The 18,341-nt window shown below is 34.7% G+C and overlaps 1 protein-coding gene across 2 annotated transcripts; it reads left to right on the top strand.

Moving 5' to 3' along the window:
• Positions 1-2,200: 2,200 nt before the first annotated feature.
• LOC113328579 (MADS-box transcription factor 27-like) lies at positions 2,201-9,630 on the top strand. Of its 2 annotated transcripts, XM_026575654.1 has the most exons (8): positions 2,201-2,688; positions 5,500-5,581; positions 8,425-8,486; positions 8,654-8,753; positions 8,825-8,866; positions 8,955-8,996; positions 9,090-9,238; positions 9,356-9,630. In XM_026575654.1, exons 1-8 carry the CDS (start codon positions 2,507-2,509, stop codon positions 9,357-9,359), a joined length of 663 nt encoding a protein of 220 aa, XP_026431439.1. In that variant the 5' UTR covers positions 2,201-2,506; the 3' UTR covers positions 9,360-9,630. The 2 variants fall into 2 exon arrangements, with proteins under 2 accessions (XP_026431439.1, XP_026431440.1); XM_026575655.1 differs by lacking the exons at positions 8,825-8,866; positions 8,955-8,996; positions 9,090-9,238; positions 9,356-9,630 and having other exon boundaries at positions 8,654-8,759.
• The last annotated feature ends 8,711 nt before the right edge of the window (positions 9,631-18,341 follow it).

Raw genomic sequence — 18,341 nt, 5'->3', positions numbered from 1 at the left:
AATTAGTAATCTAAACACTTAAAGGCCTAGACAAATAAAACGCTAACCTTGAATGGTGAGGAAACCCTAAGTTCAATCTTTGGTCTCCACAACCTACGGAACTCATTGCAGAACATCGTTTCTTTGCTCCTTTTGTCACTCTTTAAAAAATACATAAGTAACAACAGAATAATTGTTCTCCTGGAAGGAGTTCCTCACCTTCAACTGCGTCGTACGTATGTACCTGAAGGCCCAGATGGCGTGCAACTTGAGTAAGTTAGGTGCTCTCAAATCAGTAGAATTATTCAACAGGAATATTAATATCATAGACGAAAAACTTTAAACGAATTTCCAAAGAGTTTGCGATTAACTATAGAAAAATCCACAGAAAGTTGTCGTGCAAACGACGCTCAATGCACGACATACCTGTAAAGTTAAATTAACCCAGCCTGTTGTGCTAAGACGCGTGTTAGAACTTCTGCGGTGACAGGCGCCATGGCAGTGGGTAAGCAAATGTTCAATAATTTGAATTAAGATGGTACTATATGTGTTTTACTGGGAGTAAACTTCATTATAGAGCTTATTCCTCTTTATTGTTCCTCTAGTTCAACATTGATTTGTATAATTGCTAAAAATGAATAAGAAAAACTCTGGCAATTAGTATTTGGTTTGATTCGATAAGATTAGTCTTCATATATAGCGTTATTAGAATCCAAGAAACAACAATAGAAATGTACCAACAAAACTATGAGAAGTTCAATAAGCTGACTCATTTGTACTTTTTTGCAGGCAGCTATACGTACATAAAATTCTGTTTGCTGTTAATGCATTTGATTGTTTTGTATGGCTAAATTATTTAAAGGTTGATTATACTGAGTTGATCACAAATTATTTGAAGATTGAAGTGATAAGGAAATCGGACATATAGAAACGGAATTGTAATGGATTACTGATGTTACCCTTGTGATGCTCTTACAAAATCTTGAACAGACGAGTCTGATTGTTAGAGAAACATCATGGGAGCAATCATGTCCCACCTTTAACTTCCGTAGCTATTTTTTCAGATTGGGAATGTGGAGATAGTTTCATCTTCACAGTTCAGACACTGAATTGATCAAATGGATAACCAGTCTTGCAAAAAAAAAAAAAAATATGCAAGAAAGTAACTGTTCTGTTCTTGTTCTAATTAGAAAAAGAGAAACACACATTTCAATTCTTAATTTGCTCATGATCAAAATAGAATTTTGGACTCAAGAGATCATCAATTCCTGCTCTTTTTTTTTGGAAAAGATAAAATTCATTCAACTACAGGAGTGCTGAGCTAGCACTAAAGATACAACGGACACCCGCCTAATACAAGGAGAGATAAAAACAGGCAAAAGAGAGTATAGACACGGAGAAATCCTCTGTTACATCTTGAAACTAGTAATTATCGTTTAAAAACGCTCCAAGCATTCAAAAAATCCGCAAACTTAAAATGTTTAAAAGACTCATGAACCATTGCCAACTAAATAAACAAACCTTCACTAGAATAATAACCCCCTCTACGGTTTTTTCTTTGTTGCGAAAAACTCTTTCATTTCTCTCCTCCCAGATTTGCTGCCATATTGCAAAGGGCAGACAAAACTTTAGAAATTTAGTTGGTTCAAATGCATCAATTCCTGCTCTTCAGTAGGCATTCCATCAATGTCCATTGATTCCACTCCATAGCTATGGATGGAGAGATAATCAATCTCAAAAATATGCGGTGTAGCTCTGCAACAAGTAATGCACTAGTCCTTGGTACTTAATGTATCTGGTTCATGATATTCAATACTTGATCCAAATTTTAGGTAATGTAATATTTCCAAATAAGGTTCGAGAAACTAATTTTGCAGCTGATTTGTTTTTGTCTGAAGGCGTAGGCCCTGGTCTTTTACTATGATAATATGCGTGTTTATCAAACAAAAAATAAATGAATAACCCTACCAACCTTAAAATAGTATTGTCTTAATGTGTCATAGTAATATATAATTAAATATGGACAAATAAAGTAATTAATATTCTGTTTACTTTAATTAAAGTAATTAATCTTTTGTTTAATTTTGATTAGTGCCCATACATTAATTATTCCAACTTTGGTATAACCACTAGGTTTCGCTGTACTGTACTAGCAGTGTTTTCCTAAAATAGCTGATTAGCTCTCCCAAATAAAGAGGCTAACTTTGATGAGATAGAAATAGCAAAAAATTCTTGTACAGAAAACCTCTGTCAAACAAAAAAAGTCGCCTCTCTCTCTCAAGCTAACCCAAGAATAGCAAGAAATTGCAAAAATAAGAAAAGAAATTTCTTCTTTTAGTTCAATCTTTAAGTAGAAGTTTGTTTCTTTCCTATTTTTAGATCTACTGTATATTTTTGATTTCGATCTTCATTTCCCTCCCTCCCTCTCAATCCATTTATCTCTCTTTTAATCAATCTCTCCTTCCCCTTGACTTTGTAAAAGATATACTTCAAGGAATTTGAAGATACCCTTTCTAGATCGAATAAGATGGGGAGAGGAAAGATTGTGATTAGAAGGATCGATAACTCAACCAGTAGGCAAGTGACTTTCTCCAAACGAAGGAACGGATTATTAAAGAAAGCCAAAGAGCTTTCTATTCTTTGTGATGCTCAAGTTGGTCTTATAATCTTTTCTAGCACTGGCAAGCTCTATGAGTTCTCAAGTACCAAGTAATCTCTCTATCTCTCTTATAATCGATCGCTTCATTAATCCTCTCTTAATATGATCATCTTTTCTATTGTCGGGTCTAGATCGAGATCCCTAATTTTCCTATACTTCATTAAAGTCAACATAATACAAAGTGATTTAGTTCATGAAATAATACCCTGTAATTTTGTTTGTTTCATATATCTGAAATTAAATAGCATTGCATCAGTACGAACTAACATAATTTAATTAGGGTACTAAATTTTACTTAATACCTTTCTATTTGATTTATATCTTAGTCTTTTTACTTTCTATTTGACCATTTATTTTTAAAATTTCAAATGAACGCAGATCCTATCGGATATTTTCTTAAACATACGCATTTTGTTTGCCGCCTCAAAACCTATTGAAATTTGAATGGGCGCATCTCTTCCAAATAGCCCCAATAACCACCGTTGATGCTTCTTGAAGGTGTCTGTTGGCCATGGAAAGAAATTATCTCTAATGAACATGAAGCTCCTAGTAATTAGCAGGGTTATTTCTCTTGAAAACACATCAAATTTACTGATTTATTCTCTTCTAAATAACATCATCAGAAATCTTAAAACAATGTGTTATTGGTCGGGTCAAGGAAGCACAATCTTTGAATTCGATTACAGTGTTAGGGATTCATTAAATCTTGAAGGCATAATTCATTGACATGTTGTACCGACCAATTAATCGGGGAATGTCGAATTATTGTCTAGAAGAACTGCAAGATACTTGAAGTTGAGAGTACCCAAATTCTCTATGTGTTTTCATCCTCTACTATTAACCTAATATCTAAACAGATCTATCCATTAGTACTCTAACGGATTAATACACTTGAGACATAGTTTTCTATGTTCCAATATCCGTGTCGTGTCTGTAATGCAATTCCGTATTGTGTTGATGTCATGTGATCAATGTGACACTTTATGTACTGTCTGAGTCACCATTTCTGTGTGCCTAATGGAATGTAACACTTTGTTCATTGTTACGTTGAAATAGGCGTCGCCTTGGTGTGAAAGTTGGCCTTATTTTTCCACTTTCCGGCGCCACAATGTGGAGAAAAATTCCACATTTAAAAAGTGCGCCCCCGCGACCCCTTTAGTGGCGTCCTCGCGAGCCTATGGTGGCGCCCTACGTAGTGTCCAAGTCACTGAATTTGTGTCAGTATCGTGTCTGGGTGTCCACAGTATGACAGTGCATTTACTGTCTGAGTCATTCTAACTATATTGTGTGCTTAATGTGAATCTCTATTTACTATCTGAGTCATCGTGCCTAATGTGACGTTTTATTTACAGTCTTAATCATTTAGTGTCAGAGTCATTATATCTGTGTCGTGTGCTTAACGTAACACTCTGTTTGTTGTGTGACACTTTGTTTACTTTCTGAATCATTTACTGTTCGAGTCACCATATCTGTGTCATGCCGTGTCTACTTACTATGTGCGTGATGTGATGCCCATTTATATCTGAGCCAGTATGTCCGTATCGTATCGTGTGTACTTACGGTGTCCCGCACTTCTACGTTTAAAATGAGCTTAGCGGGTAAAGAAAAGAAATTTAGATTAAGACTAAAACGTCCACAGTCTCTTGTATTCTGAGAAAGGCCAACTTAGGACTACATGTATCTGTTTTACTGGCTTGGGATCACTTCTTTAGTTTTAACCAATCAACAATCTTAATGCCCTTGGAAATCTCTATATACCAATACTGTACTTCAGATACCTCTACTCATTGCATCCATACTAATATAATCTTAGAACCCTTGATCAAAGCTTCTTCTTCTTGTAAATCTCCCACCCTAATGTTGACCAGTTTTAAACTACTCAAGTTGGTGTTATCATCATCCAACGGATTTACCAATATAGTGATATCCGCAAATCCCTTTACTTTAGTTTACCTGATTTTTCTAGTTTTCCATTTGTACTTCATAGTGTTAAAAAAGATCTAGATTTCTTTAAGAATGATAAATAAATATATTCAGCAGTTGCATCATCCAAAATGTTCCATATTTTTAAGGTAATAATGAAATTGTCTAATCCACTGGGAGTGCAAGAATCTGATTACTTCAATCAAGAAAGATGTTGTTGTCTGGTTCACTATCATTTAAAATGGTTAATTTCTATACAATCATTAAGTTAAGTGTTTGTATTGGAACTTGAATTAGAATCTTCATTGTGACACTCCACAAGTATTTTGGTGCACTTTGATTTCAATGAGTACCGCACCTACTGTAATATACTATTGGGGATGGCTATTGTTGACACAGGCAAACGATCAGACCTTACGACTACTTTGCAAAGTTGCATATATTTAAGTTTCATACTGGGTTCTTCCTGCACGAGGAAACAACTTTGCTACATTCACCGAAGCCCAGCACCAAAGTGGACACCGGGGGATCGGATGGTCTGAAATGTACCTTCCCTGTATTGGGATAGGGGTGGGGTATGAGTGGGTCCCTTCACCCCTCTCACACGCTGCATACTCGGTGCTGCTTCTTCGGCCTATGTATCATTTTTTTATGATGAAATTGTTTCCAACTTTTATTTATCGTGGTGGCCACTAAAATCTGATGGCATTATGGACAGCAAGTGGCGTCATTAAATTAGTAAAAACCTAAATAGACTTGTTTTCAAATATCCCAAGAATCCCAATTCATAATTGTATGTTTAATTATTTGGTGATTATGCTGTACTGCTGTCTGACTAATTGGCAAGCGATATTCTTTTTTAAATTTAGCTCCTATATATATAAACTCTGATGTAAATTACTAATAATAGCATTGTCTTACCCGTTTTGCTACTATAGCATGAAATCTACAATGGAGCGGTACAACAAGTCGAAGGAGGAACAACACCATCCATTGCCGAATGCAAATTCAGAAGCCAAGGTACTCTTTCATCAGCCTTAACCTGTTATTTTCCACCAGATATTCCTGTTAGAAACCAAGGCATGCTGCATGAGTGGGATTTTCATGTTCATTTATATAAAGAGAAAAAGTCAAATGATATTTCCATTTGAACCCTAGGAAATACATTAGCCAGCTCAGTAATCATGCATCCATACTAGAGATCACATCCTCACAGACCATATTCTCACTATACGTATGTATATGAACAACATTCTCACTTCATGCAAAGATGTATTCCAACCATATAATGTGCATGTACAATCTTAGGTTTACTATTACGCATTCAAGAAAACAAACATACAACAATTTTACTTGCTTCTTGCTTTAGGAAACAAACAAACAAAAATAAACAAAAAAAAGAAAAAAAGGAAACTTACTTCAGAAAAAAACAAACAAAAAGGCTACAGTATTTTGTGGCTGGCAAATGAAAAAGTTTTATACTACCATAACAGGAAAAAAGATTTAAATCACCAGAAGGCAATAATAGAATTGTTAAGGTCATGTGACACTAGGAGATGTGTAAATATATATTGTATGTGTTCATGAGAGTAAGGCTAAGTTCTATGGGCTAGATTTGGCTGCTAGATTAGACAAAAAATATTGTCTACTTTTTAACACTACTTCTCTCTCTACATATATCTCACATGTGAACTAGTAGCCAGATAGTTTCGCTGAATGATTCAGCACAAATAAAATCAACTCTTCACTGTTTGGTTCAGCGCAGATTGATTTATTTTTTGATCCGACGGATGAGATGGTTGCGCTGTTTCATTCAGCGGGCCACGCGAAATGGTTCAGGCATCTAGATGCTAGATTAGAATTGCCATAAGACTTAGGAGGCTATTAGTCGTAGGATTCCAGTGCAGTGGGTAAAAGAGAGACCTCCATAATCTGACATCCCATGTGATAGAAAAGTTTTGCAAGAATTCAAAGGAAAGATTAGTTGGAAGATAATCAGGCTTGCTATGTTGTGTGGTGCGGATTACTGGGATACTGAAGGGCAACACGTTCAAATGAAGAGCATAGCAGAGATGTGTATACTGCCGCTGAGTTTTGGATACACGTGGGGTGGCTGAGATGGTATACGTGATTGGCTTGGAATAGCGCCGTTTGAGGAAAAATTTATTCAACACCGTTGGAGATGGTCTGGACATCTCTAATGTGAGCGTTGGAATCATAAGTCGTGTTCCAGGAACAAAGAAAAGCACAGGTCGAAAGATTGACATGGGAAGAGGCAGTGAGGAGAAGCTCGTAGGAATGGAATGGAGGATATCGAAAGATCTGGCTTCAGATAGGAGTGCGTGGAAATCCGTGATCCTCGTACCAGAACCATGACATAGGAAAGATGGCTTATAGGAACTAAAGACTTGGTTGTTGCTGTTAAGACTGAAAATTTCACATTCGCTGAGCCTAAGATATGCTAAAGTGACAGTCTTCAGTTCATGATCAAATAGTCAATTTGATCATATCTAAGGCCCAACAATGTCCAAGTCCATTTAGTAGTATTATCCAATAGAAATCTAGAGTAATTGTTAGATAGTAAATTTAGAAATATCTAGAAAACTGTAAAGTAGCTAGTTGGTGGTACGGAACTTTAGATAGTTCTGTCAACAGCGTACAAATATAGTTCTCTAGAGATATCTAGAGTACAGTAGTTGAAGAAGAATCTAGGCTAAGCAAGGTCGGTTAAGTGACTAGTATAAATAGAGATAGTGGTGCTCGTATGAGAGCATGGATCAAGCAGAGTGAGTGATCGAGTGAAGCAAGAGTTTAGTGTAAGGTCAGTGAGTGGAGTGGTAAATAAGTATGAGCGAAAAGTGAGGTTGTGTTGTAAAGTTAGAGTGAGTAAGCCTAGTTTGTAAACATTTTACTTGGGATTAATAAGTGAAATTAGTGTCCACTTAGCTTCTCAAACTCAACATTTTAGACCAGTTCCACTTTTTTGAGTTCTTCTGTCTTAACTTGCTCACTGCATATATGGTTCTTGCGGCCATGCAGTTGACAAAGCTTCCATGAAAAGTTTGTCTGCTCTCTTAGCCTCCAACATCTTTTCCTATCCAATAGTTAAACCTATCATCCAGTGTTAGCTACCTAGCTCTACAGTATATATATCCCCTCATCTAGGTTTGGTCCATCACATGCAGGCCATTAGCTGTTACATGGGTTCACTTGCCCTAATCGTTTTCATTTAGACCTCGAGTTCTTTGTTACTGTTGTGGGCGGTAAGAGGTTTGGCTAACATTGATAAAAAAAAAAGACTTCTTGTTAAAAAATGCTGCAGAGGGGAATATAGATATTCAACGAAAGAATTTTATTATATTCTCCAAAAAAAAAATATTTGTCTGGGACGGAAACACTGACAAATGGTTCAACTATCTCAGTTGTCATAGGCTCATAGCTACTTAGACAATTGGGATTAAAGAGACAGTACAATGATTAACTGACACCACTAGCTCACGTATTAGTCTTACAAGTAAACTGATCTCACGGGTGTCGAAGACAGTATCCTCCTACCCATGAACTAAAAATACTACACGACACATCTGAATATGTTTCACTATTCTAATAACAGTCTTCCCAGTGAACTAGAAAACATTTTTGCACAAGTTTGCAGACAATGATAAATTAACTGTTATGTGTGATAAATTAACTTTTATATGTGATATTCATTGCAGTAACCAAATAAACTTGAAAAGTTAGAGTGACCATTTTAACAAGAACTGAATAATATACATTAGTTATTCCCCTTCTTAGCTTGAATACAAATGTATATCAAATCCCAGACTTTTTAGCTTAAATCGTACCACTTATTTTACTTGCAGTTCTGGAAAAGGGAGGCAGCAGCCTTGAGGCATGAATTACAAAGCTTGCAAGAAAACCATCGGTATGTTATTTTAACTGTGTGGCTACACCTCTAGTTTTTCGAAGAATGCTTTCGGTTGCTTAGCGAAAATTTATACACCTGATCAGACATATATGTGAAATGTGTGATGTGGATTGCCTGACAAACCACAGTCCTCTATTATATATGTTATGAAAAACAAATCGCAGGCAATTGATGGGTCAAGAGCTTTCCAGTTTGAGCGTTAAAGAGCTACAAAACTTGGAGAATCAATTGGAAATGAGCTTGCATGGTGTCCGTATGCAAAAGGTCTAACATACTAAATTCTCATGTCATGCCTTCCAACTGAATACACCCTAACAAGTTTTTTACTTCGACAGGACCAAAAGCGAAACGATGAGATACACGAGCTAAACCGAAAGGTCTCCAAAATATGTCAATTACTTACCTAGTCCATTACTAAATTACTATGACTCCAAAAAGCTAACACTTTTGTTAATTACACTGCAGCTAAACCTCCTTCACCAAGAAAACATGGACTTGTTAAAGAAGGTACTTGCTCAGAATTTATATATATCCAATTAACATGGCACGCCCTGTTGCGTTCTGGCTCATCCAAATTAAAGCATTAACTTTTGGTCACAGATCAATGAAGCGAGAAACAGAAATGAGACAAATAGGATTTCTCATTCTCCAAATGGTTTTAATCTTGAAGAGGAAGAATGTATCAAACTCCAATTAAGCCAACCACAACAACAGAACTATGCCGCAACAGAAAACCCTGCAGCGCTAAGGTACAGCCCTGATTCCATTGTTTAAAATTTATTCATTGTTATTGTTTAAAATTTATGCATTGCTAGTTATTTCAATTTAAAAACTAATGCACTAAAATTTCCATGAACAATATGCAGCTGACTACAAGTGCAATGATGAATGGGAGTTACAATTCCAGCTGCAAATTTCCCTCTGAACTTCACTCAGTGACTCTGCATTAACTTCCGCCCATATAAGCAATCAGAATAAAGTATAGCCTGAAGATAAGTTTCTTTCTTTATTAACTTTGCAATCTGCTTAGTTTTATGAGTGCTGGCACGATCTTGCAGCCAGATCTCCTGAAACCCTTCCTTATTAAATATATGTGTCTGTATTTGTATTTTTCAGTTTGATCAATATATATGCCTTCTTTGTCAAATCATTAGTATCGGGACTTATTGCCCTTCAAAATAAAAGACTATACTAACTCATAATACAATAACCACCACCAACTATGGTGTGGAAAGACGCTCTTCTGAATTTCTAACACAAGCGAGGTATGGTTAAATAAGAATTGTATGAAAGAAAGTGAACTCTAGAAAAGTTGGAGGGAGAGAAATAGAAAGAAGATTGCCAAAATGAGGCAAGATTTCAAATGATTATACCAAAAACATTTGAACCATGAGTCATGACCAAAATAATTATAACTGATATTTCTATATCTGCTATAAATGCACATATGTATGCGGGGATAGATCAGTTGGGAAAGCGTCAGACTGAAGATTTGAAGGTCAGGTGTTGTTCGATCCACCTTCACCGCATTATTTTCATTGGTTTGCATTGTTTTCATTGGTTTTTTGTGTTATGTTTTCTAACCTTTTAGATGAGTTTCATTTGTCTTACAACAGACTACGTGATCCCTAACCTAAGAAAATTGAAACCAAAATAGATAGAAATCCGCTTAGACCAAAAACAATCAAATCAGACGTGTTGATGAACAATGGAATTCAAATATGAAATGAACGAATACAATAGATTTTGTGTGCAGAGAATGATCCAACAAATACTATTTTGGTCGACACCGTTTCAATTTTTATTTGAACTTGTTGCAAAGTGTAATAGTGCTTTCCTAATACCCAAAATTGGTTAAAAAGACCAAAATCAACAATTCCTGAGTGAAATGGATAGTTAGATTTTGATACTATTTAAATGGACAAAAACGTAAAAATAGGCAGGATGTAACCAGTTTCATCGTGCCCATTTTTAAATATTTTTTCTTATTTTTAATTTACACAAGATGTATCCAGTTTCATCCTTTCTATTTTTCAAGTTTAAACTGGATACACAAGACTATCCAGTTTCATCCTTACTATTTTTCTTTTTAGCCATTTCACCGAAACTATTTTTTACTCGTCCATTTGAACCGTGATTTAAATATATTTGGACAAATGACTCATTTTCTGTTCCTAATATGTAAAATCTCCGGGAATTCAACTTATGACATGACTTAATGTATATTGTCAAACCTAGTAAATAATACACAAATTTCAAATAATCATATCTAAATTTTTATTGAACTGTATACAAATACAGAATCTAAATTTTGTTAATTGGACACGGAGAGCAAGAGAGCACAACGAAGGAGTTTCAAAAAATAGTTTAATTATGCGAATGCCTTCCTCAAAATAATGCCAATAGTCCTCGAAAGAATTCCAAGTTGAATTATTTACGGTAATCTCTATTAGAAAACATTAAACATTTATGATAATCCATGGTTAATCTGCACATATTGAGATGGTGGAAAATGGATAACCAATAGTGCTGCTTATAAGTTACTTCTGTCCATACCTCCTAACAGAAATAATATTATACCTCCCAATTAGTTGAGATTCATTGGGTGTTTGACACTTGTCCAAAGCCTATTTTGTTCTTTTTATATAATGTACTAGTTGTTTATTTTTGTTTTCGTAGGTTCTTGTGTCCCTTAATCCTTGGATCCTGATTAAAGTTTTGTTGGATAGAATCTCAATTCACATGGCCTCAACAAACATCAAAAAAGGTTATATGCATAGACAAATCAAGTACGGAACCCCAAAACCATGAAAATAATTATGCCTTGTCATTCTTATTTCTGTGGATGTGAACTTATTATTGTAGTCTCCAAGTTGTTGTACTTTCTACTGCAACTAGTTTAAGTTCAAGTTCCAAGCAAATGGTTATACTTCAGGCTAAAAATGGTATGATGGATACTGACTTAGTTTATAGTGCTACTTGGCAATTTCCAAGTTCCAAGTATATTGTTCTCCATTGAGCTAAAGTTGGTAAGGTTTCTCAGTTGAATCTGCCATATTTACTAGATTAAGGTTTTGATTATTTGAATAATTTGAATTAAGATGGTATCATGTGGGTTCTACTGCGACTGCATTTGCCTCTTAAAATTGCTCCAATGATTTAACGTTCTTGACTAGTAAAAGGACTAAAATAACGACTCGAGAATTAGTATTTGGTTTGGTTCCAGAAGGTTAGTCTTCCGACATTTGACCAATAAAACTTTCAGAAGTACAATGGGACTAAATTCGGTTCAATAAGCTAACACATTTGTACTAATCCCAAAACCCTTAAAACCATGGAAGACAATGAACTTATTTTTATGCATGGTAGAGAAGTATTGAAACAGACAAATATTGAGCTTTCGTGCAACTATATGTACCACTGACTAGTCCACTTCTCTTATAAACTCAAATATGTCCTTTTTTTTCTTACAAAATCTATTTCTTGTACTTGTTGTTTATCTCTTGTTAAGCTACCTCTTTTTGTGTACTTCAAGTTGGGTAATGGAGTAAAACAAAACTCATATAGGCTAGCAAAGGTTCAAGTACCAATTTTCATGGGTAACTAGCTAGTTTTAGTAAGTTTGAAAAAGCTAATTCCGATGTTAATCTTGGTCTCGATAATTTAGTAGTGTACCGTACTTGTTAGTTTAATTCAGAATGCATCTGTAAGAGTAAAAGACGTGTCACGATTACGTGCTTAAGGTCGTTGAAAGATTTCCAAAAAACGAATCTTTTTCTAAAATGAACGTATATACCTTGTGCGCCAAATATCAATTGGCTAAACGAACTAGCGAGTCTGTTGATAATTGAAAGTTTCGGCAGATTAGCCCCGGTTGGGATTGTTTTTTTTTTCTTACAAAAGCACGTTGTAACCAACTTGTAACAAATTTTTTACGAAAATTACGTTTGGCAAACTTTTTTCAAAGCGCTTTTCTCCAAAAGCACTTCTGTTTTAGGCCAATTTTTATTCACTCAATTTTAATTAATTGATTCCCTATTTTAACCTTGTTATTATACTATTTATTTATGTACAACTATTTCACTAATCAAATTTTATTAATTTTTGTTATAAAATAATAATTACAACAACAACATTAATAATAGTATTTAAAGGTAAAAATCAAAATAAAATTAAGATATTAAATGATTAAAATACGAATAAGAATTATTATATTTTTATCTTTATTTATACAATATTCAAAATAAAAAAACATTTTATTATTAATAGAATAAATTAAACCATGTCTATTTTTGTCATTAGCCACATCCAAAACACTTTAACATGATAATTTACCAAACAAAATTTATCGTTTTTTGGTTCCAAAATACTTTACATATTATAGTTTATCAAACGTCTGACTAGTTTATTTTTAAAGCACAACACAACAACGCACAACACATCACAACAGAAAAACACTTTTGAAAAACTCACGGCAGTACCAAACTAGGCTAAAGTCATTGTAACTTATTCAACGCCACGGTAAGGATCTCTTCAAATCTATTCATTGAGTTGTTAAGGTATCTAGTAAGTATGCTTTAGATTGTAATATCTGTATTCATGGTCATATGCATACCGATGAACATAACACTAATGCAAGTTTGAAGTTTTTTCTCCAAGTGAAGTTACTCCAGAAGTAAAATAAGCGTTAGGATTGTAAATCAACGACTCAATATATGGCGTCACTAGGGACCAATTTTACATGTTTTCCCTGTCTAGCTATATGAATGCTGAATGCATGTTGATGTAGTGAATACATGTGTTTCCAGGAAATTAAGGATAGTTGATGTACTAAATACATGTGTTTCCAGGAAATTGAAGATAGAGTCCGTAACGACCTTAGTTAAGAGTAAATCACAAAGAAACCTACCAGTGGAAATTCGAAAAAGACTCTACATGACTACATCAACGTTTCCACAACAAACAGATAATGACATTAATCTAAATAACAAACAATGGTTCACAAGGGAGGTAACGGTGAAGAATGTCTATTTCGTTCACCTGTATCTGATACGCGTGTACGAGACGTACTTCCTCATTCGCCCGACACTCAAAAATGTCGCAGTATACATAGTTTCCACCAATGACAGTGTGGAAATTGTTTAATGAGAAAGTACATTTGTACACCTACCTTCAAATCATGACAAAAATAGAGGAGCTCTATAAAACTAAGGGGATATAATTGTCATTTACAAATAACCTAATGTGAAGCCAAAATAAACAAAAAGAAAACCCTAGCTAACATTAAAATAGAATTAATGCTTCAAAAAAAAAATTAAAATAGAATTTTCTTAACGTGTCCTTGACCCATGGGACAACTGGGGTATCCTAAAAGTAGCAATATGATTATAATTTATATTATGGACAAATAAAGTAATTAAACTGCTGTTTATTTTAATTTTTGATTGGTGCTCGTTAATTTCAACCAAAAGCAGGAAACCACTAGTGGTTTGCTGAAAGCAGGAAACTAGCACTGTTTTCTTACGAATGTGGTTCTCCTGACGAAGGAGTTAACTTTGATGCCCAGATAGACAAAAACCTCTGTCAAACAAAAAAAGTCACCTCTCTCTCTCATACTAGCAAGAAATAGCAAGAAATTCTTCTTTAAGGTTCCACCTTTAAGTGGAAGTTTGTTTATTTCCTATTTTTAGATCTCCATTTTTTTGTTTTTAATCTTGATTTCCTTTTCTATATCTCTTTATCTATCTTTATCTTTTTAATCAATCTCTCCCCCTTTACTTTGTTCAAGAGATGTTTCAATGAACTTGAAGAAACTCAAGCTAGAATAAGATGGGGAGAGGAAAGATTGTGATTCGAAGGATCCATAACTCAACCAGTAGGTAAGTGACTTTCTCCAAACGAAGGAACGGATTCTTAAAGAAAGCCAAAGAGCTTTCTATTCTTTGTGATGCTCAAGTCGGTCTTATGATCTTTTCTAGCACTGGCAAGCTCTATGAATTCTCAAGTACCAAGTAATTTATCTCTCACTCTCTCTTGTAATCTACCCACTGATCCTGCCCAAATTTGATCATCTTTAAGCCGTCATGTCTCCATTGAGATCCCTATTTGACTATATTTCATTTAAATGGTACAAGGTGATTTCATTCATGAAATAATACAATTTTAAAATTGTTTTGTTTCATGAATCTGAATTAAACAGCAGGCTTAATGCATTGCATGAATTAAAATGAATTAAAATAACTTAATTAGGGTACTTAATTTTACTTAATCCTTCTATTTGATTTATCTGCCTTATTCTTTTATCTCTCAATCTTGAGCTTTAATTTGTTAATAGAACACTGATTACGCTTCGACGGAATCGGCATATATGGATCTACTAGTACTCTGATGGATGTAATACAATTATAGGACATCTAATCTTTTTGTGACCCGTACCCGTGTCGTCTCTGTAATACGAGTGTCCGTTTGCTGGCTGAGTACCCGTGTCGGTGTCGTGTCCGCAAGGACAATGTGCCACTCCATTTATTGGTTGAGTCACCGTATCCATGTCGTGTGCCTAATGTGACACTTAGTTTACTCTCTGAGCCAGCATTTCGTGTCTACTTACAGTGTCTTGTGTGCATAATGTGACACTCCATTCCTATCTGAGTCAGCATGTCTTGTGTCCACTCTATGTTTAGATCTTAGTATCTCTTCCTTTATTCTTTACAGCCATACTAATCTAATCTTAGAACCCTTCTATTTCTCGATTTACTTATCTCGTTATGCTTCTCTCCTATAATCTTGTAAATGTGTAAGTTCCGACTGGCTACCAACCCACAAGACTTAAATACATCGCTTATACTTCCTTGACACTAACAAATATTTCTTTGAATCTTTAGTAGCTAAGAAAAGTATGATTTCGACATATAAAATTAAACTAGGTATTTCTTATTTTCCATTTGTTTTGTTTTTTTAGTTAGCTAGATATTTGTCAGTGTGAAAAAAGAGAGTCTAATTTTGTATTTTAAAAAATAAGTACATATCTAAATTATCCAGAATCTTCGAAATTTTAAGGTAATGAAATTCTCACTAAGAGTATAAGATTCTGATTACTTCAATCAAGAAAGATGTTGATTTATTGTCTGTTGCACCATCATTTAAAAAATGGTTAACTCCATTCCATCATTGAAAAATAATACTACTAGCTACTTTCTTTGTATTGGAACTTGAGAAGTATTTGGTGCTAGGGCCTAGTAATAGTACTCTAGGGTAGCTTCTTCAAAGAAATTCTCATGCTTAGCTAGACGCATGGTGCAATTCCAAGAGCACATATGTTTCCTGATGACTCGGACTCGGCTTCTGACTCGGTCCGAGTCAATGTCAGATCGTTTATTTTTTATGTTGAGACAAATTTGACTCGCGATCTGAGTCAGATCGGACCCCTGACTCGGACCCGTTTGAGCCAGGTAATAAAATTTCCCTGATTCATGGGAACAAATCACCGGCTCATATTTTTGAGTCAGATGAGTCGTATCTGACTCAAAAAAAAACAAACATATTGAGTCAGATCCAGATGAGTCAAATGATATCAGTTAGATCTGGACAACTCGTGTGAGTCGAGAAAACAAACATGTTCCAAGTTACAAGGAGAGCTGCACCATATATCTACTTTAGCAAGGAATGAGATGATATGCAAGTTCTCAAATAGGATATATCTGGATTTCTTCTAGTTAGGAGAGGATGTTGGTCAACATGAAGAGTTGCACCATATGTTCTAAGTTACAAGAAGAGTTGCACCATATATCTACTTCAGCAACATGATTATATGGTCACCCAATATAATCATGTTGAGCATCTCCTTCATAACAAAATGGGAGTGCTAGAACATGTTTTATATATGATATTTCATATTTGACTTCTGTGTTCATGTCTTCTAGCTAGGAGACGATGTTGGACTTCTGTTAGACTATTCCCTGTCCATTGGCTCATTGGTAATCAATTTTTAACACCCACTAGAGTTCCTTGATGATTTCATGTCTAGAAAATAAATGGCTAAGATTTCCATTTAATTACGTATACACTTATAAGTGCACATTGACTGAATAAGTGCCAGACTCTAGCTGGAGATATTGTTGGCAAGACAACCAGTTTGAAATAGACTTGAACACAGAACAGAAAACCAGTGGCAGCTACTTTGCATAAGTTTCATATTGGGATGATTTAGTTACACTGTACAATTTTATGCATCGTGATGGCCATTAGAAACTAAAACTCAAGACCACAGCATGATGACATTATGGACAGCAAGCGGCACCATTAAATTAGTAACAACGAAAAACGTAAATAGATCATGTTTAATTAGCCAAGTTTACAAATATTCCAAGAATCCCAGTTCACAGTTCTATGTTATCTGGCTAGTTTGCAAGCGATTTTGTTGTGTAAATTCAGCTCCTGTGTAAACTTCGATGTGAATTACTAATAGTATTGCTTTACCTATTTTGCTACTATAGCATGAAACCTATAATCGAGCGATACAACCAGTCTAAGGAGGACCAACATCATCCAATGATGAATGCAACTTCAGAAGGCAAGGTACTCTTACAGAAGCGCCTTCAACCCGTTATTTCCTTCCAGCTTTTCCTGTTAGAAATGAAGGCATACTGGATAAGTGGGATTTTCATGTTCATTTATGTATTATATATATGTTAGTCCAACTCATATTAACAGAAACCTTGAGATTTTAGCCATAGGAAATATGTTAGGCCAACTCAGAAAACTATGCATTCATACTAGTGACTAGATTTCATCCTGATAGACCATATTCTTGCAATATACTAACATCAATCTCACTCCATGCAAAGATGCATTAATTCCCTACTCATTTTGCTTGCAGTTCTGTAAAAGGGAGGCAGCGACCTTGAGGAATCAATTACAAAACTTGCAAGAAAACCATCGGTATGTAATTTTTACTTATAATTTAGACTGCTATATGAATAAATACAGAAAAAAAAATGCAAACTAGAAAAAAAAATGCAAAGATTTACTATTTCCATGTGAATTGTGTCGATATCTTAATCTCTATAAGTACGATTAAGTGAGAAGAGAATAGGTTCCCTGAAAAGATTTACTATGTCCACGTAAATATTTACTTCGAAGTTAGAAACAAAACTATATATGACAAACGCTAAGATCTTACAAGTCCTACAAGTATTCCTTAGTCTTAGGACTAATAAGAGATAAACATTAAGCATAAAATAAAGGTCATAAAACAAAAGACCTAATGAGAAAAGATATATGTAAACTAATGTTGTTTTGCAGGGATAATAAAGATCTGCAATATTCATATACTTGTTTCTTACAAGACATATAATAAGAGACAAGTAGGGGAGTTAAAATAAAAAGATATTATCTCTCTTGATTAAGAAACAAGTTCAAAATGTATCAAAATATAAGAGGGGAATTCAAATAATTAAGGAATGCGAAGACTAAGCATTCTTGGTGGGAATATTATGTTCAATTAAAGACTTTTCAGCATCAATCTTGTGGCTTGGATTTGGGTCCTTAACTTCGATAGTAGTCTTATCAACGAAATCAACATTGCCAGATTTGTTCTTCTCAAGTTGATCCTCTGATACAGAAGCATCCATATCATCTTCATGATCTTTTTCATCATGGCTTACAAATTCATAGTCACTACCCGGTTCTGGATACTTTTCGTCTTCGTTTATACTAAGAGGAGGAACAGTTATGGCAGAAAGAGAGTTGCTCAGAAGGATTTTATTAACTAAAGTCTGGGCATTAATATGAGCATTGCGAATAACTTCTTTCTCAATATTTGTGGCATTGATTTCTGCGAAATTTTGAAGATAT

The sequence above is a fragment of the Papaver somniferum genome, unplaced genomic scaffold, assembly GCF_003573695.1.
Source record: "Papaver somniferum cultivar HN1 unplaced genomic scaffold, ASM357369v1 unplaced-scaffold_11, whole genome shotgun sequence".
Taxonomy (NCBI): Eukaryota; Viridiplantae; Streptophyta; class Magnoliopsida; order Ranunculales; family Papaveraceae; genus Papaver; species Papaver somniferum.
The sequence above is the reverse complement of the archived record's forward strand: the minus strand, read 5'-3'. Positions and strand labels throughout refer to the sequence as shown.